This window comes from Capricornis sumatraensis, chromosome 23 (assembly GCF_032405125.1).
Source record: "Capricornis sumatraensis isolate serow.1 chromosome 23, serow.2, whole genome shotgun sequence".
Taxonomy (NCBI): Eukaryota; Metazoa; Chordata; class Mammalia; order Artiodactyla; family Bovidae; genus Capricornis; species Capricornis sumatraensis.
In genome coordinates, this window is record NC_091091.1 from 44,118,909 (window position 1) to 44,144,237 (window position 25,329).

General features: G+C 58.1%; 1 protein-coding gene across 2 annotated transcripts in view; it reads left to right on the top strand.

Moving 5' to 3' along the window:
• LHPP (phospholysine phosphohistidine inorganic pyrophosphate phosphatase) overlaps positions 1 to 25,329 on the top strand; it is a 126,260-nt gene that overhangs the window by 42,155 nt on the left and 58,776 nt on the right. Inside the window, exon 6 of one of the 2 annotated variants that reach the window (XM_068961621.1) lies at positions 2,024 to 2,115. The exons of the other annotated variant lie outside the window; for it this stretch is intronic. Within the exon in view, the coding sequence (XP_068817722.1) occupies positions 2,024 to 2,115 (92 nt within the window). The remainder of the gene's footprint in view (positions 1 to 2,023; positions 2,116 to 25,329) is intronic. 2 annotated transcript variants of the gene reach the window in all.

Below are 25,329 nucleotides of genomic sequence, written 5' to 3' on the forward strand. Positions count from 1 at the left end.
CATCTTTGCATGGATGGGTTTCATTTTCATAAAATTTTATCTTTCTGAGTGCTGGACATTTCTGTGTGGGTGCTAAGTCGTTTCAGTTGTGTCTGACTCTTTGTGACGCCACGGACTGAAGCCCACCAGGCTCCTCTGTCCATGGAATGCTCCAGGCCAGAATACTGGAGTGGGTTGCCATGCCCTCCCCCAGGGGATCTTCCCCACCCAGGGATTGAACCCACCTCTCTTTACCACTAGTGCCACCTGGGAAATGCTTTTGAGCTTTGTTCTGGGATATAGTCAAATCACTTGGGAATAGTTCGATCCTTCCAGATCTTGCTTTTAAAATTAGGGAGGCAGCACAGAGCAGGGTTTACTCCAGGGCTGGGTATTCCTCACTGCTGAGTCGAGACGCTTCTCCGAATGCTCCCCGGTGCCCTGTGCATTATAACGTTTTCCAGTCTAACTTTCCAGGCTGATGAGTGGGAACAGGCGCCATTCCCCAACTCTGCGGGAGGTCCGGCTCTGTTTTAATTTTTGGTGTGACTCTTCCCCTGGCCTCGGGTGGTCTCCTCACTCACCTGTGCTCACCAGCAGTCTGCCCGGCGCTGCACCCTGCGGGGGGACCTTCCGTAGATCTCGCTGTCCTCCCAGTGCCTGCTCCTCTCCGACACCCTGCCTCGGTCTCCCGGCTCTGAGCTGCACCTGCTCAGTTCAGGCGGTCCGGGCTCCGCCTGACTCCCCCTCCCTGTGCTCACAGTCTGGAAACCCTGAAGGCAGTCCCCGGGGGAATTCACAGGGCTGTCTCTCCTGTATCTCAGCACTTGTCCCTCACTGCTTGATGTCCAGTGTCTTGAAAACTGTGATTACATCTGGTTTGTTTGGTTTTCGAGTTGTTTCAGGTGGGAAGGGGCTGCTTTTAGAAATGATACCCAGGCTGTGAGTGTTTCGTGCACGTGTGTGTGTGTCTTTCTGTTTGTATAAATTTTTTGTTTTTTATAAGTGGTCAACTCAGCATTGAAAGTAAAAGCTTTTCCCTTGGGGCTACAAAGACTGGCCAGAAATTCGCTTGGCTTTTACAAAATAACCTGGTTACAGAGTATTCGTGAAAGTAAAAGTCGCTCAGTCGTGTCCGACTCTTTGCAACCCCATGGACTGTAAAGTCCATGGAATTCTCCAGGCCAGAGTACTGGAGCGGGTAGCCTTTCCCTCCTTCAGGGGATCTTCCCAACCCAGGGATCAAACCCAGGTCTCCTGCATTGCAGGTGGATTCTTTACCAGCTGAGCCCCAAGGGAAGCCCTACAGAGGTTTTGGCTGGCGGTAAAATCCAGCCTGTGTTCGAGCAGAGGTGAGACAGTGTCAACTCCCCGTGTGTCCCTTGGGCACCTGTGTGTTTATTTCTGGCTGTGCTGGGTCTTCATTGCTGCGCGGGCTTTTCCCTAGTTGGGGGAGCCGGGGCTGCTCTCTGGTTGCGGAGCGTGGGCTTCTCATTGTGGGGGCTTCTCTCGTTGCAAGCATGGGCTCTAGGGCTCTAGAGCTTCAGCACCTGTGGCTCCCCAGCGCTGGAGCCCAGGCTCGGTACCCGTGGCTCCCCAGCGCTCGAGCCCAGGCTCGGTACCTGTGGCTCCCCAGCGCTCGAGCCCAGGCTCGTTACCTGTGGCGCACGGGCTTAGTTGCTCCTCGGCATGGGGGATCTTCCTGGATCAGGGATTGAACCTGTGTGCCCTGCATTGACAGGCGGATTCTTTACCGCTCAGCCACCAGGGAAGCCCACCTCGAATTGCTCTGATACCTGTTCGTTGATTTTACATTCTGCAAATACGTACCATTCAGAGCTGCAGCCCATGGCGGGCAGTGGGAGATATATTCAAGCAGGTTGACTTTTAGTCAATATGACAACAATCTTACCTTGTTTAATGTGTACGATGGTGGTTTGAAACATCAAATCAAGAGGTTTACGATGTCAGAAAAGATGAGGGAGGGCAGGAAGAAAGCTGTCCTGACACCGCTTCTCAGCGCCTTTCACTGTCTGCCCGACAGGCCATCATGATCGGGGACGACATCGTGGGCGATGTGGGCGGTGCCCAGCGGTACGGGATGAGAGCCCTGCAGGTGCGGACTGGGAAGTTCAGGTAAGTGCCCCGTGGGAGCCTGCCTCCGTCAGCCTGCCTGCCTCGTGGATTCCAGGGTTTCGTTTTTCGCCTCCAAAATAAAGGGCGTTCTTCCTTCCAGATGGAAGAGCAGATTGTGGGCATCCAGTGACTTTTTGGTAACTGTCCCCTGGAGAGGCCTGGGTGCCTGTTAGTAGCAGAGAGTGGTAGGGAAAGCAGCTTTCGATACGGGGTCTGAGTTTCAGACCTGGGGTTGGAGAAGGGTGCCGTGCAGAGACCATGCACTGAAGGCTCTGGCCGGCCGTGGAGCCCCTGCCCGCACAGCCTGGGCCTTGTGCCCTTGGCCCCGTGGCAGACAGGTCGCTCTGCTCAGAGGTTACAGCTGCTGTGCGCACGACTCCTCTGGTCACTACCCATCCTTTTCCTCCATGTGTCTGGCTCTCTCGCCTAAAGCTGACCCTTGTGTGGTCAGGGATGAGTCAGGGACACCTGGGAGCTGAGCCTCCATCTCCAGAGTGTCTTCTCTGCTGGGAGGTGAGCCTGGCCTCGCATGGGTCGCCATCGGGCGCCTGTCGGGGTCTGGGCCCTTGCTGCGTGTGGATGTGCCCTGCGGCGTCCAAGTGTGGCTCTCTCGCCCGTCTCAGACATCAGAGTGTTGTCCTGCCTGACTCTAGGTGGTTTTGACTGTGGCCATTCAGAGGAAGTACTGTTTTGTGGATGCTGCAGAGACTTACTTAAAACGTGGTTGCCTTGGGTATTTGGATGTGGGGTGGGGGTGGCGGGGATGGACCACATCAGCTCTGAGCAGTCTGCTTAGACCGGGTCAGAGGAGTTGATTCGAGGGTCTGACCCTCACTCTGAGGCCCGTCTCCTGTGTGAGAGACCCAGGGGGCCTTTGGGTTTGGGACGGGTGGGGGAACACCAGGTGAGTGAGCAAGTCTTAGCGTCCCTGGAGGTCTGGGGCCAAGAAGTCCCTTCCAGCCTCTTCCTGGCTCTCCCAGGGTATCAGAGGCCCGCCTTGAAGCCCCCAGCATGCCTTGAAATTTGGACCTCCTTTCTCCCCGACGTCCTCAAATGAGGGTTTCCAGGATTTCCTGGGTCTCCTGGGCTATGTCCAGCTTATGTCCGACTCAAAGCCTTGTCAACATTCTCTCCCCCGGGGTCTTCTGTCCCCCTCCCTCTGAGTTGCTGAGCAGGAGGACTTGGCGCCCTGATGCTCTGCTGGACGGTGCTGCCAAGTCCCTGGTGCCACCTGTCAGGAGCCGGTCTGGCCCAAGGAGCTCCTGTGGGCACAGGCACAGGAGTGGGGCCTCCTTGCTGAGAACACGATGCTGAGGCTCAGAGCGGGGTGAAAAGTGAGAATCATGTCGTGTTTTTTTGTGTGTGTGTGCTGGGCTATTTCTGATTTCTTAGGAAGAAAAACGTGTTTGCTGGGATTAAATGTAGCCGCGGTTGGGGTCTTTCTGGCCAGCCCAAGCCGTGCCCCTGTAACCGAGAAGGTCCTGCCTTTGCCCCAGGCCCCAAATGTGCCCCTAGGTCGCTCAGTCCCTGAGGAAGGTCCTCATGTGTGGTCAGGAAGCCCACCAGTGGGCAGGTGGGCATGGGGGCAGCTGTGTCCCACCGCACACCACTGGGGTTGGCACTTTTCTGAGGCCCCTGTCGCCCCATCTCCTGGAGAGAGAAACCGATCAACAGTCAGCCTAATTGACGACATACGGATATTCTGGTAACATTTGGATATTTTACAAAACCAGGATAGTCTTCCAGCTGCCTCCTTCTCGAGCCACATTCTCTGCCATCTCTGCTCTCCAGCGCCTCGCTGTCTAATGCAGTGGCCACAAGCCGCAGGTGCTGGGGAGCCCTGGAGATGAAGCTGGGTTAAAAGTGGGCGTACATGAGAATTCAAGGACTCAGTGGAAGAAGAACGTGAAAAGGCCCATTCGTAATATTTCATGCCGGTCATGTGTTGCAGTCCTGATGCCTTACGTTAATTTCACCTGCTTGTTCTCATTCTTGGCAACACGGCTACTAGAGGGTCCTGGCTCGCTTCGCCGCTCGCACCCATCCAGGTGCCTTTCTGGTGGACAGCGGGGCCCCTGCACGGCCGCCTTCTCCCTGCAGATGGCACTCTTGGTGCATGAGGCCTGTGTGGCACTTGCTCGCGGCAGGCCCTGTAGGCTGGCTTGGGGCCAGTGAGCAGCCTTGGCACTTTGGCACCTGGGGACTGGGCCAGCATTCCAACCCTCCAACCCCCCATCCCCCCACCCCCTGGGGCAGCACCCAACTTCCCCTTCAGGGTTGCCCCGCCTGCCCCCTGGAGCTCTCCACCCCTCTGGCCATCTCTGCGAGCCGGCCACACTAGGTCTGAAGGTCGTCGTGGCCCATGTCTGCACTAGACAGGAACTGGGCGGGGACAGTGAGGTGTCCTTACTGTGCGCTGGACCTCTCCTCCAAGTGGCCCGAGTGGGTGCACTGTGTCCCCTGCTGGTGGCCCTGGACCAGCCCTGACTGCACTGGGGGATCGAGGCGGGTGGAGGCTGGCCTTGTCCCAGGGCACAGGTGGCAGAGAACCCTGGAGTGAGGAGCCGGGTGCTCACGCTGGGCCACGTGGATTCTCCACTGGCTGGAGGCTGAGGGCCGCATGGGGAGGCTGAACAAGTGTGAATCTCGATGGGGGTCCGGCCTCTCTCTGGGACTGGAGTGGGTGGCGCTGGTGGCCTCTGGACAGCCCCACTGCAGGTGCCCCTCAGGCCAACATCTTTTGGTTGTGCACACACACACACACACACACACACACACACACGTGCATGTACGAGGTTGTGGGTCCAGCCACGGCACTGCTGGGGGCGTGGGACTTGGACTTGCCCATGGCTGGGAGGTCTCCCTGTGACCTCCCACGTCTTCGTCCTCCTCTCTCCTTCCTGCTTGTATCGCAAAATGGCCCAAAGAGAAAAGGGTGAAGTGTCAGAGTGGGGCGAGGTCACGGGGGCCTGAGCTTTGGAAGGAGGGCTTCATAGGGCCTGCCCCTACCGTTACCGGCAGGAAGGCTCAGGGCCTGCAGGAAGGGGGCCAGGCCCCCTCCAGCAACCCCAGTGTCTGGAGCCAGCAAAGCTCCCAGGGCAGACAGCGTGCAAACACAACCCGCCCAGCAGGGCAGCAGAGTCGTGGCTGAAACCACACAAAGCTTGCTGATCGTACCTGCTCTGCCTGGAAGTCCAGCCCAGCCAGGGTGTGGTTCTCACCCGGCCGGCAGATAAAGGCCTTTCGGGCGTTCCCCCCGCTTGCCCCTTCCTGGCATGTGTGACGCACCAGGGCTGCCGGCAGAACCTTCCAGCCTGAAGCCAGAAGCCGCTGCTCCTCCCGCTCTGTAAGGTCCTGTCCCGACTGCCCCGGGGCCCTGAGCCCCTCGATGACAGGTCCTCACAGTCCCATTGAGTCCCGGAGATCAGGCTCCCCCGCTGCCAGAGGCCTTCCCAGTTGAGTTGGTTACAGCCTTGCCCCAGGCCACCTGGCGAGGTTTGGCAGAGGCTGGGCTGGAGCCTGGTTGCTCCGCCCCCAGGTGGGTGCTTCTGCCTCTGTTTTCTTCCTGGGAACACCGAGACCTTGAGGTCAGATTCCAGGAGCTGCAGGAGTCATCCCCAGCCGCGCTTCAGGGCGCAGGCAGGGCTCGGTGGCTGAGTGATGCAGGGCTGGGCTGGGAGAGCTGCCGCCCCCACCCCCGGGCACCATGGCCCTCTTCCTCTCTCCTAAGAACAGGCCTCATCTTCCATGGGAGCCGGGCCCTATGTCCCCTTATTTTGACAAATTCAGGCTAGAGACGTCCTTCCCAGCAGTGAGATGCCGTCTCCCCAGTGGAGGAGGAGGCGCTCAGGACATCTCGCTGACCCTTCACACCTCCTGACAGCCCCACCTGACCCCTCCTCCCAGGGACACACCAGGAACGGAGCGAGGACCCCTGGACGGCTGCCCCTTGCACGCTGCACAGCAGGCATCACACTCAGGGCCCACGCTGGTCGTGCTCTGTCTGTAACTCGGCCACGTGGAGCCTGCTCTGGGTGTCCTCTTACTTGCTATTTACTCATGGCTGGATGATGTTTTATGAGCCCAGAACGTTCTTGACAAGCAGTTTGCCCTTTTGGACTTGGGAGGGGCCCTCGACTGGGGCTGGCGCTCCGTCCATACCGAAGCTGGGCTGGGGCTAGGGTCCCCATAGTCACTGTTCTCTTAGCTGGGGGTGAGGGGGGCAGGCAGATTCCAGCCACTTTGCACAAGGCTGGAAGATGTGGGGCACAGAGAATCTGGTGGTGGAACCAGAGGCTGGCATGGAACCCACCAGGTCCGACTCGGCCCTGACACAGCGGCTGCCTGACCCTGGCCCTTGACCCTGTCTCCCATCACTTTGCAGCCACTGACTTCAAAGCTTCTTAGGAGGCTCTGGTTCCTCTTTGGAATGAGATGGAGTTTTCTTCTAGGGCCAGGTGGTATTTGAAGGAAGTGAGTGAACCTGGGCATTGGCTTTCCAGGAGTCACAGTGGTCACCATGAGACTCTTGGAGGCCAGGGTTGTGGGTGGTGGCCTGGCCGGCAGACCCAGGGGTCGGGAGCCCACCAACCCTGGTCCCATCATGGAGCACGTGTGCTCCAGGCGAGACCCTCTGACTTGCAGAGTGAGTGCTCCTGAGCCTCGGGCCTCTGGGAGATGCTCCCGGCCAGGGAGGGGGCTCCACGTAGCTTTAGGCGGGGCTGCAGGCTGGGCACAGAGATTGGAGATGGTCAGCTACTGCCTGGCCACAGCCCGGCCGCCCAGCTGCTGAGAACCAGTTAGTGCCTGGCTCGGGGGCCTCACCCCTGGGTCCCGCGGGCTCCATCCTGGCTGCCAGTTGGGAGACATCAGTGGACCAGCGGTCAGCCCAGCAGGCAGCCTCAGGCTGGGTCAGTCTGGAGCGTGTAGAGCTCCTGGCCACAGCAGTGGGTATGTGATCCGAGCTAGGCCTGGGATTTTCGAGAACCCCTAGGAAAGTCGCCAGTGAAATAGAAGCTGAGAAGCACCAGTAGCCATCTGTGTCATTCCAGGGGAAAGCCTGGACTAAGGGCGAAGCTGACAAGCAGGAAAGGAGAGCCTGGAGACAAAGAGGGAGGGAAAGGAAGAGAGGGTCCCAGTTGTTTGAGCACCTGGATCTGGCTCTGCCTGAAGCTGGTCCCACCTCTGGCCTTTGAAGTCCAGCAGGCCAGTGAATGAGCGTTTTGGTTAGCGATGCCCCAGGAGCAGTGTGGTACCATGGGGTTGGTCCAGAAAGCCACTGAGGTCTCCCTCGAGCGGGTCGACCATGATGCGTGCCCACTGGGGAACCCGCCCCAGGGTGCTGCTGCTTTACGCAGGTGGATGACGTGGTGTGCTCAAACAACGCAGTTGGGAGTCTCTTCCTTTCTTTCTCTCTGTCTGCAGGCTCTCCTTTCCTGCTTGTGTGGTGTGCAAGCCCCGGTCTCCATGCTGCCCCCCAACTTTTTAAAATAGTCCTTGCAATGTTCGCATTTGGATAGAGTAAATTCTTTTATTGTAATCTGTATTTGTTTTCATTTCTGCCTATCGTTTTATTTCCAAAATTAAAAAAAAAAAACAGAATCCAGAGCATCTTCAATATAGTATCTATAATATTCCATCGTAACCCACAGTATTCAAAAACTACCAGACCTGCAAAAAACAAAAAAACCTCCCCAGAAAAGTATGGTCCCTATGCTAAAAATGTTAGACTTTCCCACGCTGCCCTTGCTGAGAGGCAAATAGAGAACTTGACAGTGGGCTTCAGCTCACAGCCCTGCTGGCTCACTCTCTCTGCTCTGGAAAGCACTGGAAGGATCCTTGTTTAACCTCAGAGGAGGCTGCCCCTGAAGGTGTATCAGAGCGGTCCCAGAATAGAATGGGCAGCCTGGAGAGGGGTGAGTGCTTGTCCCTGGAGACAAGCCGGGGAGGCTGCAGATGGCACTGCTGGGGCCAGAGCCCGGGGCTCAGTAAAGCCACACACTCGCCCTGAGTCTGCAGCCCTGAAATGGGCACCTGTGGGATGTTTCTGTCCTTCCAGTCCCACTCCCCCACCGCCATCCCTGGGATGGCAGCATTACTGCCTCCCACTTGGAGATGTGAAAACTGCCCCTCAGGCAGGTGGAGGGCCCTGGGACTTGGTTATCCCAGCCTGGCCTGTCATTCACGCCTGATCGACCAACCAGCCTTTGACTTCTTCCTCTCGGTCATGGGCTGTTAGCATCAGAGCTGGAGCCCAGGGGTTAAAGCCACAGGTATAGATGCAGGTGTGTGGGTGCATGAGCAGCAGAGATGGGAAGGAAAGGCATCTCCTTGTTACAGAGGGTTTGGTTGTATCTGTGCGTCCTTGTGTGTGTGCATGCTAAGTCGATTCAGTCACATCCGACTCTTTGCGACCCCACGGACTGTAGCCTGCCAGGCTTCTCTGCCCATGGGATCCTCCAGGCAAGAATACTGGAGTGGGTTCCTGTGCCCTCCTCCAGGGGATCTTCCTTCCCAACCCAGGGATCGAACCCGAGTCTCCCATGTCCCCTGCATTGGCAGGCGGGTCCTTTACCTCCAGCCCAACCACGGGAGCCCTTTGCATCCTTGGGTGTCTTCTGAGGGCTTCCCTGATAGCTCAGTTGGTAAAGAGTCCACGTGTCTTCTAAATATTTCACGATGGAAGTGCAGCATTCTTATCAGAACAACAGTCGTTTTTTAAAGTGCATCTGCGCCCCCTCCCGTAGGTTTGTGAATTGGGGGAATTCTTAAGAAGAAAGACCACCTGAAAGGGCAACTTGGTTAGTTTAAAAACAAAGCAACCCAAGTGCTTCTGAGCGGGTGCATGGCTCTGCCCTGAGCCCCAGGGCCCAGCCAGGCTCCTTGCTCACACACAGGACCCTGGGTCGCTGGACACAGGCCTCCTCACAAGGCAGATTCCCTTCCTGCCCTGGGAGCGGGCGCTCTGGCTCCTCTGCTTCCGCGTCCGGTGCCAGGACATGGAGCACGGGTTGGGGGGGGACACTGTGCACCCTCTGAGTTCCTTCATCCAGCAAGGGGCAGGGTGGGGACCCTGATCCCCGTGACCGAAATCAGTGCCTTCTCTGGGCCACCACACATGCGCAGCTGTCTGTGACCTCCCCGCAGCAGCCCTCACCCCCCAAGGTCCCATACCCTGGCTCACACACACACACACACACACTCACACACTCAACACACACATACACACACTCACACTCGCACACACTCACACACACACACTCTGACACACACTCACACACACACACACGGATTTGAACCTGAAGGGTAGCCGCCCGAGGGTGGGCTCCCAGCCGCCCCAGCACGGAGTGGGCGCCCAGGACCATTGAATCTGCATTTGCAGACTATAGACCCCAAGCTGGGGGCGGTGGGTGAGGGTATGTCGGGCAAAGGGGCCTGACTCAGCCCTCCCTGGACTGAGGGGGTCGTAAGGCGGGGTCAGGGCTCCCCTTGCTGAAGGCCCAGGCACCCCCCACCCACCGCCTTGATGTGTGCAGTCCAAGCCCACCTGCCCCTTGGCATCTGGGATGATGCCTCTGACCCAGAGCAGGGAGGGGCCTGGTGGAGAAGACCCAAGAGGGTGGCCAGGGGCAGCCTCCGAGCCATACTGTGCCCTAGGAGGGTCCCGGGGGAGCGTGCAGGGGGCCCTGCGCTGTCCTCCAGATGCTCCCCCCAGGGTCCCTCCTCCTCTGCCCGCTCCTGCCGTCCTCCACCCCTGGCTTCGCTGCCCACCCCCGCCCTCCAGTCTTACGGGGTCAGCACTCATTTCCCTTCTTCCACACGCCGCTTTCAGCGGGGGCCAGCAGAGGGCACCTTGCTGCTGGCAAGTGGGGGCTTTGAGGGCAGGGTATACACCTGCACACTCACGCACGCGCACACTCAGGCCCTGCAGCCCACCCACCCCTCCTCCCCGGGCCCTCACCCCTCCTCTGCCAGCCCTCGTGGAGAGCCTGGAGGTGCTGGGCCCGGCTGCGGAGAGACCCCCCTGGCAGCGGGATCCCAGGCCTCTCACGCCAGCCTCTCCCATGCCCTTCTCCTCCTCCAGCTCCCCTGCAGCTGCTCAGGGGAGGGGGCCTGAGAACCCAGGGTTCCCAGCCGAGGGGCACCCCCCGGCATCCCTGTGAGCTCGCGGGGGAGACCGGGGCTCCACGGAGAAGGCTCCCTTTCATCCATCACCACGCCCATCCTCTGCTGGCCTAAATCCTGCCATCTTTAAGGCCTTCTCTGATGATGGATTCCTAGGATCCTCCCACCTGGACGGGCCTTAGGGGGCTCCCCCAGCTCCGTATGGGCCTCTGAGTGGCAGAGGGGCCATCTCAAGGTCAAGGGGATCCCGTGGCAAGCTGGGGTCCATGTGGGCTCCCACTCCAGGCCGTTTCTCTTGTACCCCAAATACCCCTCACCTCGGGGGGATTACCTGGAGTTCCCATGGCCTGACAATTTCCAATCATTTTTTGAGATTTCCAGAAAAGACAAATGCCACGGACCCTTCTCCCAGAGCCAGACCCTGCCCAGGTCTTCCTGGTAATTCCATTGCCTCCTTTATAGAGAGGACGCTGCAGCCCTGGGGGCAAGTCCTATCTCTGGACTCCCATCTGGGGCGCCGAGGCCTCGCCTGTCTTGACACTGACGGTCTTAAAGATCCCAGGACAGTCATCTCGTCTGATACTCCCTCGTGATATGACCCAGGTTACTCACTTGGGGCCAGAGTGTCACAGAAGCGATGCCGTGTGCGTCTCTGTGTCACGTTAGGAAGCGTGCGGTGCCCGTTTGCCAACAACAGTGATGTTTCAGCCTGTCTGCTGAATCAGGTGGCGACTGCCTTACAGTTACTTAAAGTTAAGGGTTTCCTTCCCTCTGTAATGAATAACTATCCGTGGGGAGACCCTGTGAGTAAGAATCCTGTTCCTCACCCTGCTTTCATCCACTGGTTTTTGTTTTTTGTTTTGTTTTTTTTAATTTTTGGCTGTGCTGGAACGTCACTGCCGCGAGGACCTGTCCTCTTGCTGCGGGGAGCGGGGGCTGCCCCCCAGTCGCGGGGCTCAGGCTTCTGGTTGCGGAGCACGGGCTTCAGTAGCTGCGGCTCGTGGACTCAAGAGTTGGGGCTCCCTGGCTCTAGAGCCCAGGCTCAGCAGTTGTGGCTCACGGGCTCAGTTGGCATATGGAGGCTTCCCAGACCAGGGATCGAACCCGTGTCTCCTGCATTGGCAGGAGGATTCTTTCCCACTGAGCCACCAGGGAAGCCCCCGTCCACTAGTTTTAATGTCTGTTGTTGCTCCTTGAGCTAACTGTAATGGCCACCAAGTAAGTCCATCGTTCATTCTTAACATTTGTGACTTATGCTCTCTTGTACGGAAGAACGTTCTTTTCTCCCCACTTATTTATTTTTATCCGTGTGGACTCACGGATTCCTGTGTAACCCACTAGGTGATAATCTGTAAGCATCGTAATTCATTTGAATGCTCAAGTGGTCTCCAGTGTGGCCAGTAACAGCCTCTTCAAGCTGGTTCTGTGTCCTTTTGACCCCCCTGTTCTCCAGCCCTTTCTTACTTTCTGGCAGAAAAACTGTTTCGGGGTCATCGTGTTCTGTCTCTGCCTCAGTGCCAGAGTCAGCCGTGTCTCCCGGGAGCCACAGTGCCTTTGAGTGGAAAGTGACATTTAGAAGCAAAGACCGGGGACACTGGATGTTCGATTGCATCTGAGCGTCCCTTCTCTCAGACCCTCTCCTTGGGCAGAGGTGGGAAACATGCGTGCGTGCGCATGCGTAATTCACACGTCCAACCACGCGTGTCTCTGTTCCCACCTGTGCCCAGAAGACCGCAGGTGCACACTGACACCTCTGATCTCGCTGCAGCCCCGCCAGGCCACCCCAGCCTGGTGCCTTTGCACGTCTGTACCTTTGTCCCCCGACAGGAAGAAGCCAGCGTCTGTCATTCCTGTTGTCTCAATTGTTCTGTCGCCCTGTACCTGGCCGGCCCCTGGCCCCGCTGGACTGCGTCCCTCTCACCGCCCCACAGCGCTCTCCTCATGAGGGGCTCTGCCCCTCCCATGCCCCCACCCATGCCAGGGCGCCCGGCTGCCTTCCCACCAGGGAGGAAGACCCCAGACCTCCATCCATCTCCCTCCTCTCGCCCTTCCTGTTCTTTGAGCGATAGGACTGGGTTTTCGCCAATTTCATCATCCCCGCGTGCCTCATGCATGGCGGACACCCTGGTCTGTGTAACTGGGCAACCAGGATCTTCCCCGTTGGGAGAGGCCTTTCAGCTTCCCAGACTTTTTTTTGTGTGTGGCATAGTTCTCACCCTAGCCCCACGGGTGGGCAGGGGAAGTCGGGCATTCTGGGGAAGATGCCAACCCGCCCAGGGTCGCCCGGCTGGAGAGAGGGTGTTCCGGGCCGGTTGCCAGCCTGTCTGTCGAGGGTGTCCCCCTTTGCCCCCACGAAATCCTAGTCATGTGGTGTTAGGGGTGTCACCCGGGCTGCTGCTGCCGCCATTGCGGCAATCACTTGCTCCAAAGATGGAGAAGAACCCCAAGCTCAAATCCTGGCTCCGCCACCTCCCAGCTGAGCCTCAGTCTTCTCATCTTTAAAATGGAAGTTTGGGGGCAGTAGCATCAGCGCCTTCAGCACAGGAGGAGCCGGATGAGCCGACAAGCGCAGGGGGAAGTGGGTCTATGAAACATGGGTCACACAGCACAGAGCGCCCGAGACTGCCAGCCTGACCGCCCACAGGCCAGGCATTCCCGAGGGCGGGCTCGGCCAGACCTGTGCCCCTGGGTAGAATCACAGGGGTCATTGACTGGAGTGTTCAGGTGCCGCTTTGAAAATTCACCCCCGCATCCTTAGATCCCCAAGCGCTCTCCCAAATGGGCTCCCAGCCGCCCCTCCGTGTGGGGAGCGGTGGACAGCTTGCACAAGTTTACGTATGGAAGGGAAGAATACAACCATGTGCCAGGTCTCCTCCCGTTCGTGACCATGTGGCAGCCAGGCGGAGCAGGGCGCACCACGGGGCCAGCCACTGCGAGCTGGCAGATGCTTGGGCGCAGGCAGCTATAGCCAGGCTTACTACTCGGGGAGGAGGGGCAAGCTCCTACCCTACCCCACCCCACACCCACATGCAGGGAGATACGCCCTATCCTTGCCAGGCCGTCTCCTACCATCCAGAGGGCCCCCAGAGGGCAGCTCAGCTTTGTAGGCACCTTCACGCGGTCAGCACTGTGTGGGGAGACCACGCTGCCTGGAGGGTCCCCAGCCCAGTGATGGGCACGGAGTGTGTGTCCTGGGGGCTTGGGGGCGCCCGAGGAGGACTCTGTGAGATGCAGAGTGCCGGGGTAGGGGCCTTTGGGGGTGGGGTGGCGCTCAGGATGCAGGCTCAGCAGGGGCAGCATCCACCCTGCTGTGTCCTTTCTTGGGTCTCCCCAGACTGCTGTCTCTGAGTGATAGGGTGTGGGCACGGGGCTGAGGACACAAGGGCCTGGGCGGGGGGCCCGGAGGTGCTGGGCTTCTGGAGTCCCTTCAAGGCCCCGGAACGTGACCGAGTGGTGGGTGGGCTGCAGGAGGGAGCCTTGCAGTGTGGCTGTGGTATTTCGGGAGCAGATGCCCCTTAGGAAACTGGTAGCACCTCTTTGCCCTGGTGCTGGGTGCTCGGGTGCTGGGCACGCAGGGGCTGGGTGCTCAGGGGCTAGATATTCAGGGGCTGGGTGCTCAGGGGCTAGATATTCAGGGGCTGGGTGCTCAGGGGCTGGGTGCTCAGGTGCTGGGCATTCAGGGACTGGATTTCTTCCTCCACCACAGCACCCGAGGGTTTTCTTTCAGTTTTTAGAATCTCCCAAATGTGAGGTTGTAGAGGCAACCATTGGCAGGAGGGGGCAACGGTGGCTTGTCAGAAACCACAGCCCAGTGGGGAGGAAGCCAGGGCACAGCTCCCGGCCTGACCAGCTCTAGCCCAGGGCTCAGACGGGGACAGGCTGGCGGAAGGGCATGAGTTTGGGTGCTTATGGCAGGGAATGACATCTCTGAGCCACCACCTGGCCCGCATGTGGCCCTGCACGGGCTGCTTTGCATCTCTGCTTCATTCCCGTCTGTGAAGACAGATGCTGCTGCTGCTCTTGTAGGATGCCGTGAGGTCCCCGTGAGCCGGGCAGGTACAGGTGAGGCCGTGATGAGCTTGTCCCCTCCCTCTCGGGCTCCTGACAGATTTCTCATGGTTTCTGGCCTCGTCGGTAGCTTGTCTCTGGCTTACGCAGGGCTGGGAAGAGCTCCCTGATGCAGCTGTGGAAAGTAGCCGTCAGGACATGCAAATAGTTGCATATAAATATCCATTGGAAGGACTGATGCTGAAGCTGAAACTCCAATCCTTTGGCCACCTGGTGCAAAGAACTGACTCATTTGAAAAGACCCTGATGCTGGGAAAGATTGAAGGCCGGAGGAGAAGGGGACCACAGAGGGTGAGATGGCATCACCAACTTGACGGACATGAATTTTAGTAAACTCTGGGAGTTGGTGATGGACAGGGAAGTCTGGCGTGCTGCAGTCCATGGGGTCACAAAGAGTTGGACATGACTGAGTGAACTGAACTGAACTGAACTGAACTGACTGAATTGAACTGAACGACTTTCATGGGGTCTGGGTATTTTCTCATGTGCCTTGCTCCTTGGAGCCTAGTGGTTAAGCACACAGGCCCTGGGACCTGATGCCTGCCGTGTGCTCAGCTGTGTGGCTGTGGGCTGGTTACCTAACCTCTCTGTGCCTCAGTTTCCTCACTGTGGATGTGTCTGCTTCTTACCGTTGTTGGGAAAACCCTAATTGTAACAGGGACAGACACGGGACCTCACCTAAGGTCACAGAGCGGATGAGAGCCGATCTTTGAACCCTGGGGTCGACTGCATAGCCAGTGCTCTGAATCCTCCGCCATGTGCCGTGTTACCTCGTGAGTACGGTCCGTTTCTTTCTGGACCATTCTAGATTAGTCCAGTGGAGTTTTTTGCCCTCTGGGGGTGCATGCTGTGAAGTCCGGCTGTGTGTGAAGGGGGCGCCAGAAGTTTGAGGAGCTGCTCCCAGCTGCCAAAGGAGCTCAGAGCCTAGGGGCTCAGGGTCTGTCCTCAGGCCAGGGCGCAAGCCCCAGTTCTGCTCTGGTCCTTCAGGGGACCCATTGCAGGGGCTTCCGGACCCTGCTGTAATTCAGCCTGAGCATCTGTGTTGTCTGTGTTGGGGCTGCCTCAGATTCTGCTGGGCTGGGGTGGAAGTTCTGCTTGGAAAGCATTTAGGAGCTTGAGAGAAGGAAATGGCAACCCACTCCAGTGTTCTTGCCTGGAGAATCCCAGGGATGGGGTCGCACAGAGTCGGACACAACTGAAGCGACTTAGCAGCAGCAGGAGCTTGAGAAGCAGACAAATGGGCTCAGACCTGTCCCTCGCTCGTTCCTGACCACCAGGCCTGATGGGTCTCAGGGATGCTGTGGCTGGGGCCCGGCAGGATCCCGGCAACGCGTCCGTGTCATTCCTTGTCTCGTTCTGGCCAGCGTCAGCCAGGAGGGAGAAGACGGGGTTAGCCTTCTTTGGAACCCACCAGTAAAGAGGAAACCTCAGTGTTACCACGTGAAATGGTTTAACATAAACTCCAGTCCAGCCCCGCTGAGGCCACCCCCGACAGATCTTGCCAGGGCAGGGTGGCAGCTCATGAGCGCCTCCTAGTGTCTGAGCTCTTCTCTGCAGGCCTGAGTGGTTGGGGAGCACTCGGGCCGCCGGCCAAGGGACCCGGCCTCCAGGTGACCAGCTGGTGCGTCCCTGAGCCCACATGGACATCTGCCTGAGGTTCTGTGAGCCCGGGGATGGTGAGGCTAAGGGAGGGGAGGGGAAAAGGGCAGGGAAACTTCTGGGTCACTTTGTCAGTGACCTTAAGAAGGCAGGAAGCAGGCCAGGGTCCCACTTGACTGGAGACCGTTGGGAACCTGAGTTATTTAAGAGCCAATCTGTGCGGCAGCTCTGAGCCCAGGAGAATCAGACGGGTCCGGCGAGGACTGGTTTAGGACAGTGGGCCTTGATGGGTCCTGTTGGAAGCTGCTCCACCCTCCTCCACTGCCGGGAGTTGGATAGGCTAAGCTGTGAGGGTCTGGGCGCGGACCGTGGTCCGGGCCCTTGCATAGCAAGCCTGTAAGGTAAATATAGCGTCTCCAGGTTCTGAGCAGCAGAAACATTTAGTAACCTGATGGGACCCGGGAGTTTAACCAGGTATGTCTGACTGCAAAGCCCTGACCACAGCCCCCACCCCGCTCGCCCGGACTCAGCTTCCCCACCTGCATTCTCTGTCTCCGTGGTGCCAGGAGATGGGAACACGGTCCCCGGGGTGTCACGGGGCCCCGGGAGATGTCGGAGTGTCAGGTCTCTGCCCGTGTGGCGGGGGTTTCTTATTGTTGTTCAGAAGTGGGGACACAGGTGGGAGGCTCCAGGTGGCGTGAATCAGGCTGCTGGGAGTGGGTGGCAGGCATGCCCAGCCTGCTGGAGCCCGCTGGGCAGTCGGGTGAGGCGGGGAGGCCGGGACCTGTTGACGGCTGTTGGCACTGGTGCTCGGAGCCTGTTCTGCAACTCCCCCACGCCCACCCCGGCCCAGCCCCAGGCCTGAATCAGACGCCGGGAGCCCAGAGCTCCCTGAGACCTTTCACTGGTCCATCCAGAGACGTACCTAAAGGCCGTTCCCATCAGAGATAACAGCTCACTCACCACCCTGCCCCCATTTCACAGATGAGGAAACTGAGGCCGCAGAGCCAGGTGGCTGGCATGAGGGCCTGCCCCAAGGGCCGGGCTCCCTATCTCCCACTCACGTGGGCCCTCCATCTCTGTGCCCAGTGCCCTGGGTAGAGTGAAGGCCAAGGTGACTCAAGTCGGAGGTCTCAGCCAGGTGTGAGTGATGCAGGCTGCATCATAAGCAGGGGCTGCCGGGCTGCCTGGATAAGCGTGTGTGGTTTTGTCCCGCCACTGAGCAGTGATTCGGTGCGGGCAGGTGTGGCCTGGGCGCCACGGTGGGAAAAGACCCTTCTAGGACTCAGGGTCCTGACTCTCCGTGGCCCCCGCCTGCCATCTCCGCCCACCCCATCCGTGTTCTCGGTGAGGAAGGAAGAGGCCCGCTGCCCTGAGGCTCCGGTCCACGCGCACCCGGCCGCTTCGGGAGAGCGGGCTGCTGCTCCGGCCAACGGGAAGGTGCGGACAGGCCTCCTTCCCCCGAGACGGAGGCCTCCCACATTCACTCTGGACTGGGCAGGTGACTGCTGGGGATTTGCCACTTGGCTCTTGAGGAGACCGGTGATGACGTTACGGGCAGAACTTCCATTTCTTGAGAGGTGCGCACATCTAGGAAACCTCAGGGATTGATTGTCCAGGTGTGACCCTTCCACCCCATCCTGCAGGAGAGTAAGCCCAGCGTGGCTGCTGACTTGCACGGGTCACCCGGGTATCTGGGAGCTGACTCGAGTTCTGCTCACAGCGCAGGCTCTCACCGCCTCTTAAATACTGCGTGGTGAAGGAGGGACGTGCTTTCTGAGAAGCTGTGCTCCCTCCCGAGATGGTTCAAGGCACTTTGCTTCTCAAAATACAACTGGGATTGGATTATTTTTAGCCCATCCTTGTGTGGTCCGGGGGGTACTCTTGCTGCCACTTGCGCAGACGGACTTCAAGTGCAGGATGGTTGTTCAGGGCCTCTTTCTGGGGGGACTTGGATCTTGGATGGTTGGAGGAAATGTGGGGTGCCCCTGAGGTGTACCGGGAGCCCCCCAAGTGTCTCCTCTGGTTCTTCAGCCCTTAAAACTAAAATGCCCCCTTCATTTCTTGAGTCCCCCCATGGAGAGGCAGTGAAGCCTCTCCAGTCAGAGCCACCTGCCTGAGTTCAGTCACTTGAGGCCTCAGTTTCCGTATCTTTAAAATGGGTCTAAGAAGAGCACCAGCCCTTCTGTGGAGGGAGAACAGAACGGTGCGTTGTGCAGAGAGCATTGAGCACATTTCCCGCACATGGTGAGCAAGTGGCAAGCTCTGGCTGTTGTCATTTTTGTTGGTGTCCCCATCAGTGTGATGATGGGGGGCGCAGGCCTGGGTGAACCCTGGTGGGGAGGGCTAGCATCCCCACAGCACCGCTGTCTGGGGGGTCTGCAGAGGCACTCCAGATGGGTGGGCAGGCGTGCCTGGGCCCTCGGGCCTCCAGAGACAGGGGTCCCCACCTGAACCGGGAGTGCAGGTCAGGCCGTGGCCGCCCCCTCTTCCCCCAGGACCCCCGCAGGAGGGGCCTTTCACCAGAATCCAGAGCCCATGGGCGTCTGGAGTTGCTCGCAGCATCCTGAGGAAAGCTGTCCACACAGGCTCGGAGCCTGGGACGCTGGCTCCTTCCACCAGGCCCCCCAGGCCCCATCGGCCTGGCCCCCCACCTGCAGCCTGCTCCGTGTGCTCCACTCGCCGTCGGCAGTTGGAGCGGCATTTTCTCTTGGGGCCCGAGGGCTGCAGGAACGTGAACATCTTCCGCGACAGCCCCGAGGGTCTGCATAGGTGGGGTGCCGAGACCAGTGGGTCAGAGTGCCTGGTGGCTTAGAGTGCACACTCCTCCCCTCTCCTGACCCTTGAGCCCACTCCTGGGTTCTGGCTCAGGAAGGGCTCTAGACCCCCAGGAACTGGAGCCAGGAGTCAAAGCACATGGGCCCCCCGAATACCTGAAGGGGTTCATGAAGGTGTTTTAATTTCTTTCAAAATTAGAAGGAAAAAAACCCTCAAACTTTTAAGATCAAAGAAAATGTTAAAAAAAAATTTTTCTCATGTCAGAAATACATGATACTTTTGAGGCTCGCAGAAATCTGTTAAATTACTTACATTCTTCTTCTGGAAAAGGAGGCCCCTATGGCACCCCACTCTAGTACTCTTGCGTGGAAAATCCCATGAACTGAGGAGCCTGGGAGGCTACAGTTCATGGGGTCTCGAAGAGTCGAACACGACTGAGCAATTTCACTTTCACGCATTGGAGAAGGGAATGGCAACCCACTCCAGTGTTCTTGCCTGGAGAATCCCAGGGACGGGGGAGCCTGTTGGGCTGCTGTCTATGGGGTCACACAGAGTTGGACACGACTGAAGAGACTTAGCAGCAGCAAAGTTGTTGAGCACCAGGCGTGCCCTTGCCGTGTGAGAGCCTCCACGCCCTCTCAGCGGGCCCGGGCCCCGAGTGCCGCGGACCAGGAGACGTCTGTGGCAAGATGAATGCTCACGGCCCCCTGGGCCCAGATGGTGGATGAGGTCTGAGCCTGACTCCATCAGGTGGACTTTTATCCTGAGCTGCTTTGTGGGGAGAGTGGGGTAGGGCTCTCTGGTTGGCAGGAATGTGGCCTTTGGCTCCAAGTGGGATGAACTTCTGAACCCCGGGGCTCAGCCCCTGAGCTGTTGAGGGGGACCACGACCACACCAGTGGACTCCACGCAGCAGCTCCAATGGTAGACAGCTTCACACATCTTGCGAGACAGCACTGTGGACATGGGACAGGGCCTCCTGTGGGGTCAAGGGCATCGTGGTACCGTCAGCCAGAGCCCCTGTGAACATATCCCTCAGCACACGCGGCATGGGCTTCCTAGAACACGCTTGGGGCCGGGGGCTTCTGATGTTATCAGATCAGAAGTCAGCAGACTCTGTGATGCTGGAGGGCAGAGAGGGTGGCCCCTTCTCCTCGGATTCTCACCTGGAAGGGGTGCCACCTTCCCGAGGAGCGGGCAGTATGCTGCCATTTGCACAGGGGCACCCTGTGCCCACACTTGGCCCCTCCCCGGAGGGAACAGGAGCATCACTGCAGGGGCCTCTGAGAGGTTCTGCTGAGACAACCCTCCTGATGACAGCCCCGGAACCGGAACCGGAAGGCCCTGCAGGCCTGGAGCCTGAGCCGCCGAAGACCTGTGTCGCGCATCTGCCCTCCTGACCTTCCCGTGGCGCCTGTGGCCACAGCTGGGGTGCTCTGCTGGCAGCTCCCCTTGCGACCTGCCCGGCGCTGTTTGGGGCCTGCAGGGTGCCCTCGGGCGGGCGACGCTCCAGGTGAGCCTGGCCCTTCTCCGATACACCTGTGTCCTCACCTGGAAGTGGGGGTGCAGCGCTGTCTGGACTTCACGGGCGTGGCAGGATTGAATGAGAGCATGCTCCTCCCACGCTCGAGTCACACCTGGCCTGAGTTGGAAGCTCCACAGGCGGCCCCGCTGCCTCCACGATCGTCATTACAGCTCACCGCTTGGGGCGGCTCGTGGTCTGGTGTCAGCCTCCAGCTCTTCTCCTGGGGAGTTGAGGGGCCTTCTCAGCCTCTGGGTGGGGAGCCCTGCATCTCCCCTGTCACTCAGCCCCGGTGACCCTGGCAGTGCACCCACCGCCCACTCTGAGGCCCTTAGTGGCCAAGCCACTCATCTGGTCCTGACGCTCTGGTCCTTAGTTCATGGGCAGGGGGGTCTCTGGGTCTTTGTGGAGCCTAGAAATGTAAGCAGCTCACGGCTGCTCCCAGGGAACCAAGAGGAGGGCCCCAAATCCACAGGGAGCATGCAAGACTCAACAGGGTGTGTGTGCACACGTGTGTGTGAGAGGGTGTGTGTGCACACGTGTGAGGGCATGTGTGCATGTGTGTGTGTGAGGGCGTGTGTGCATGTGTATGTGTGCGAGGGCATGTGTGCATGTATGTGTATGTGTGTGAGAGGGTGTGTGTGTGTATATGCGGGGTATATGTGAGTGTGTCTCCAAGAATGCATGAGTATGTGTGTAACTGTGCACTTGGAGGATAACTGTAGTTTTCGATTTTCCTATGTTTCTTAAAATCAGTGCAGAATCTTCCAGTGCAGTTTGGGTCTGTAAGGCTGACACCGTCGTTCTGCTCCGAGTGAGGTAGAAAGTTCAGTCATGGAGAAAATGCAGCCGCCTGCTGCCATTAGATGCTTTTTGGTCCAGCTCTGGACCCTGATTGTTGCAGCTCAGAATGAGCTTCAGGAAGAGGCAGGAAGAGGGGGAGAGGCTGTGTTCCATTTCAGCATATGCTGCTGGAATCGGGGTTGCTAGGCTGTCCTCCCAGCCAAGCCATCGGGAAGGTCCAGGGTGTGCCTGACTTGGTGAGGAGCTCGGGGTCCGTAGGAGCACGGTGGGGCGGGTGGGACTGCCACACCACCATCCTATCCTGACCTTGGACAACGGACGGGGAGGGGAGGGTCACCTTCTGCCAGCTGTGCCTGGAGCCATGTCGGGTGCTGTGCACGGCAGGGTGGTGGTCAGCCGCTCACACGTTATGTATCAAAGGCCCCTGCCAGCTGCTGGGATGTGCCTGGCAAGTATTCACTCATATTCTTAGCTAAATAATAAGACAGTGAAAGACTTCATCAAGTCACTGAGAGAAGTCCAGGGTCATCCCAAAGGCTTCGTCTCTCGTGTCCTGCGCTGACCCCCTGCAGTCACCTCCTGTCCCCGTCAGGATCACCGTGGCTGCAGCTGCTGGACACCAGCTGGCTGTGGCTTCAGCCATCGGGATGGTTATTTTCTGAAGAAAGTAGTCAGAGATCCTCAGAGCCAGGGTTGGCACTGCCCTTCAACACGGGCTGTCTCATCCATCTTTTTTGATCCACCAGACTTACTATCAGGGTAAATCCAGACTGAGGCCTGAAGTTTAGGCAACTTGGAGGAGAGGGGCATTTAAAGAAAAAGAATACCATAGATGAATGAATGTAAAATTAGGTTGGAAAGAATTGAAAATATATGTCCACACGTATGTACATGAGTGTGCACAAATGTGTACACGAGGGTTCAGAGCAGCATCATTCATAACATCCCCAAAGTGGAAACAGCCCAGATGTCCGTCCACTGACGAATGGACAGGCAGAGTGTGGCCTCTCTCCAGGCAGTGGGGTGCTGTTCACACGTGGAGGAGAACGAGGTACTGATTCACGCTTTGAACGAGGATGAGCCTTGGAAGTGTTATGATGAATGAAAGAAACCACACACACGAAAGCCACATGCTGTGTGGTTCCATTTGTAGGAAATGTCCAGAACAGGCGAGTCTGTAGAGATAGAAGGCACATTAGTGGTTGCCAGGGGGCTGCAGGGGAGCCAGGAATGGTGAAGGGCAATTGACATGTTTAGGGTTTTTTAGCTTAAATTACTTGACACGTTTAACATTTTCTTCAGAAATGTTCTGATATTAGATAGTGGTGAAGGTTGTGTAATATTGGGAATGCAGTAGAAGCTAGTGAAGTACACTTTAAAATGGTAAATTTTATGTTATGTAAGGGCTTCCCTTGTGGCTCAGCTGGTAAACAATCTGCCTGCAGTGCAAGAGACCTGGGTTTGATCCCTGGGTTAGGAAGATCCCCCAGAGAAGGGAAAGGCTACCCACTCCAGTATTCTGGCCTGGCGAATTCCATGGGTTACAGTCCACGTGGTTGCAAAGAGTCAGACACGACTGAGCAACTTTCACACGTTATGTCAATTTGACTTCTATTAGAAAAATGACTGTGTGAACATATTTCTAGGGCCTGGAAGGCGCCTATGCTGTTGAGGGGCATGAAACCAAAGACTCATTAGTTTCGTGGTACATTCACCCCTGCTTAATACGTTGGCTTTTCATTCTGTCTGTCACCTAATGGTCGAAAGATAGCTGCTGTGGCACCGGGTGTCATGGCCACCTCCAAGGCAGTGCCAGTGGGCTCTCCTCCCATGAGTGGCCCTTTTAAATGGCTCTCCCAGTGGTGCCCACCTTCCCTGACTGCAAACTGGGTCACATGAACGTGCCTGATGAGGGCTTCTCAAGGAGGAAGTACCTGGCAAAAGGCAGTGAAATCATCACAGCCGACTTAGCCAACCATGATTCTCTGCCTAGGAATGGGCGTCCATGACTGCCTCAGACAAACTTGGGGTTAGGATCGCCAGAAAAACAGCCTTTCTGCCTCCGTGACACCCCCACTCCATTCTTCAAATAGCCGCTGGGGTTGTCTTCCAGACGTTCAAATCTGCCTTCATTCTCCCACCCAGAACTATTCCACGGCCCCTTCTGCCTCCCATACAGACAGCTGACCTCACAGTCCAGGGCTTTCTGCTATGGCCCTCTCACCGGTCAAGGTCATGGTCTCGAAGCCTCCTTGACCTGAAAAGAACAGAGAAGGGGGATATTTTAGAATAAAATGTGCATTTTTAAAACATATGGCTTCTCCTGACTCTTAAGTAACGATAGTGATTATTGTATTTAGGCCTGAACGGGAGCTAGTATTTCCAATATGAAAATCTAGTCTAATTAGATTTTGCCTCAAAACGATTTCTCAGCATCATGGACATGAAAGCCCCCTGATGAATGAATCTTATCTGCTAAATTCAGAAGTTTAAGGGAAAGGAAGAAACTCAGTTTCTAATCCCCTAGTTCTGGGGAAGGAAAAAAAAAAGACTTTTTTGAGTGCAGTCTTATTTGTAAAGCCTTAAGAATTCATAGAAGAAGCCACGTGGTGCTCTGTCCCCTTAACTGGGGCAGAGGACATGGACTTGTATGGTGGCCAGCGGTGTGATTTGCTGGAGTGGGCGCTTCTGTGCCTGCAACAGTCTGCCAGGCAGGCCGGCCTCTGGGTGCCTCAAGGGGCGGGGTCTCTGGAAACGAAAGGCCCGGATTGGAATCCTGACTTGGTCAGTGGACTGACCGGCCACTCTGGGACAAGTAACCAGCTCTCTGAGCCTCGCTTTTTCTGTCTGTAAGTGGGGATGGTAAGGCCTACATTGTCAGGTGTTATGAGGGTGAAACAAACTCCTGCTGTGTCTGTAAAGCGCCCACAGGGTAACTGTAGGCCACGAGGACAGCGCTGGCCGTGCAGGGCGGCCCAGACGTCCGCATCTTGGTGTGCGAGGCTGACGGCCCTGCTCCTGGCCCCTCAGAGACCCGGGGGTTGGCCGAGCTCCTCTCCTTCTTCGTGCTTGCCACCTGGGGTTGAACACCCGCTGTGACGGGGGGCTTCCTGACCGTGAGGTGCCTGGTCTCCTGTTAACACCTTCCTGTGCCCTCTCCCGACCTGTGCCTTGTGGCCTCTGCCCTCAGGCAGCTCGGGGAGCAGGAGGCTGGTGGTGACCCCGGTCTTGGTGGTTGAGCCCTTGCTTGAGGATAATTGCCCCCCATGACACACCCCTTCTTGTGCTGTCAGGAGAGAGGCCTTGTCTCCACTGTCTGTGTAGTATCCGTGCTCAGATAGCGCAGCTGCTTATGTTCGTAAGATTTCTAGCCACATGTGCGGCTGGGAGGACAGGCGTGAGTTCCATGTGCAGGAGGTGGCCCGGCTCAGGCACACTGCGCCTGTGTGCTCCGGGCCCTTCCGTGCTGGTGTGAACACGTGTGCACAGGTGCGTGCCCCTGGCTTCTCCCCACATCGACTGATTGTGGCGAATACGTGCTTCCACTCTCTAGGCCCCGGTTCTGGGAAAGGGTTCTGGAATGCCAGCTGTGAGTGAGGAACCCCTGGGTAAGGGGAGGCCCCATCGGCCACGGAGGCCTGAGACGGCCCCTGCCCGTGGCCCTGCCGCCCGCTCTGTGCCTCGAGGGTGACCTCAGTGCTTGGAGCCGGCTGGGGCGGCTCTGCTCCCCACAGGGGGCTGGCCTGGGTGGGATCTGGCACCTTTCCGGAGCCCAACAGCCTGGCACACACACCTGGTTCACCACTGAGGAGCCGTGCCGTCCCGGGTTCCCGGTGTGAGCCCTGCTGCGCCTCCATGTCTCATAACCCAGCTCTACGATGGGGCCACAGGAGCCACCTCCTCCCGCGACGTCCAGTCTCCCCCGGAGATGGTGTCTGCTGTCATCGTTGTCATGCCTGCCTGCGCCACCACCTGCCTGCCTCCAGGGTGCCTGAGGAGGCAGCCCAACCTCCCCTGCACCTCCCCAGCCTCAACACCCTCCTGCCTCTGAGACCAGGCGGAGGGGAGGGCGGGTTTTGCAGCTGCCCAGCTGGCCCTGCCCTAGACCGGCGGAGCCTCATCCTGACCACGGAGAGGTGAGGGCCAGGTGGATGGGGAGCATCCTGATCGGGAGTGGGGGTCAGAGTGGCGGGAACCAAGGTGGGATGGGGGCCCTGGAGACAGGAGGGCCGCAGCCTCTGGGGCTCTAATGCCCCTGGCCCCCCGGGCTGGGCTGGGCTCCGTGGGAGTACGTCCACTGCTGCTGTTGCAGAAAGGCGG